This window comes from Myotis myotis, unplaced genomic scaffold (assembly GCF_014108235.1).
Source record: "Myotis myotis isolate mMyoMyo1 unplaced genomic scaffold, mMyoMyo1.p scaffold_m19_p_16, whole genome shotgun sequence".
Lineage (NCBI taxonomy): Eukaryota > Metazoa > Chordata > Mammalia > Chiroptera > Vespertilionidae > Myotis > Myotis myotis.
In genome coordinates, this window is record NW_023416320.1 from 12,290,824 (window position 1) to 12,292,641 (window position 1,818).

The following is a 1,818-nucleotide window of genomic DNA, read 5'->3' on the forward strand; positions in this document are numbered from 1 at the left end:
GCTTTGAGCTTCCTCCATTTCCTGGCTGCGCACAGATGAGACAGAAGAAGAAACAGGTGGAATCTAAGGCTGAGGAGCATCAAGAGGAGAGAGATGTTCTTGGAAAGGCTCTGAGCTCAGAAGGGCCATGGCTAGCCACGACTGTTTCATCATGAAACAAGCTCATGGCCACCCAGTGTTATGCCCACCCCACCCACTGGGAAGAAGGTGTCCTTGGGACTCTAGGGCGCTTGGCATCCAGAGAGGGTCACACAATGATAGGGCTTTGCATCCCAATGCCCGTAGTCTACCTTAATAGATTGAATCTCGCTCTGGCCCAGGCCTGGGCTGCGTGGAAGAGTTCTGCAATGCCCACTGGAGACTTTGATTCGAAGCCCAGCTGGGCCGACCAGGTAGAGGAGGAGGTAGAGGACGACAAATGTGTCACCAGCGAGCTCCTCAAGGGGATCCCTTTGGCCACTGGCGACACGAGCCCAGAGCCCGAGCTACTGCCAGGAGCTCCACTTCCGGCACCCAAGGAGGTCATCAATGGGAACATCAAGACAGTAACCAAGTACAAGATAGATGAAGATGGCAAGAAGTTCAAGATTGTCCGCACCTTCAGAATCGAGACCCGGAAGGCCTCAAAGGCAGTTGCCAGGAGGAAGAACTGGAAGAAGTTTGGGAACTCGGAGTTTGACCCACCAGGACCCAATGTGGCCACCACCACGGTCAGCGATGATGTGTCCATGACTTTTATCACCAGCAAGGAGGATCTGAACTGCCAGGAGGAGGAGGATCCGATGAACAAGCTCAAGGGCCAGAAGATCGTGTCCTGCCGGATCTGCAAGGGCGACCACTGGACCACCCGCTGTCCCTACAAGGACACGCTGGGGCCCATGCAGAAGGAGCTGGCTGAGCAGCTGGGCCTGTCCACCGGCGAGAAGGAGAAACTGCCTGGAGAGCTGGAGCCTGTGCAGGCGGCCCAGAGCAAGACAGGGAAGTACGTGCCACCGAGCCTGCGGGATGGGGCCAGCCGCCGTGGGGAGTCCATGCAGCCCAACCGCAGAGCCGATGACAATGCCACCATCCGCGTCACCAACCTGTCAGAGGACACCCGTGAGACAGACCTGCAAGAGCTCTTTAGACCCTTCGGCTCCATCTCCCGCATCTACTTGGCGAAGGACAAGACCACCGGCCAGTCCAAGAACTTTGCCTTCATCAGCTTCCACCGCCGTGAGGACGCTGCCCGTGCCATTGCGGGAGTGTCCGGCTTTGGCTACGACCACCTCATCCTCAACGTTGAGTGGGCCAAGCCATCCACCAACTAAACCAGCTGTTACTGCTGCTGCTGCTTGGCTCCTGGCCCCAGGACCCTGTGGCGACAGAAGGCGACCTCCAAAAGCAGGGAACTCCAAGGGCAATAAAAAGGCTCCAATTGCAAAAAAAAAAAAAAAAAAAAAAATAGATTGAATCTCAAAGCTTTTGCCAAATTGTCCTTCATCACTGACTCGCTCCTGAAGTTATAGCCAATGCCATTGGTTTCAGATTGATTCTTGTGTCCTGCTTCTGGTAGGCCGGTAATGCAAAACTGCTGAAAATGGCACTCAGGTCAGTGGATAAATCTAAATTAAAAGTTTGAGATCATTTGATGTAATGGCCTCAAAACCAGCCTGGGGAGGGTAAGTGCCCACACCACCGGGATTGGGACTACTGGTATGTGGAGTCCCTGGCCCTTGCTGGCTAACTGTTCGATCCTGGACACATCATTCAAATCTCTGACTTGGATCCCATGTGAAATAGAGACCATATGCCTATTCTATGTGTTCTGTGTGTCAA

At 54.1% G+C, this 1,818-nt stretch overlaps 1 protein-coding gene across 1 annotated transcript; it reads left to right on the forward strand.

Annotated features, from left to right (window-relative positions):
* Positions 1 to 311: 311 nt before the first annotated feature.
* Positions 312 to 1,444, forward strand: LOC118670688 (eukaryotic translation initiation factor 3 subunit G-like). Its single transcript, XM_036337942.1, has one exon. The coding sequence runs from the start codon at positions 348 to 350 to the stop codon at positions 1,308 to 1,310; it is 963 nt and encodes a 320-aa protein (XP_036193835.1). The 5' UTR covers positions 312 to 347; the 3' UTR covers positions 1,311 to 1,444.
* Positions 1,445 to 1,818: the final 374 nt, after the last annotated feature.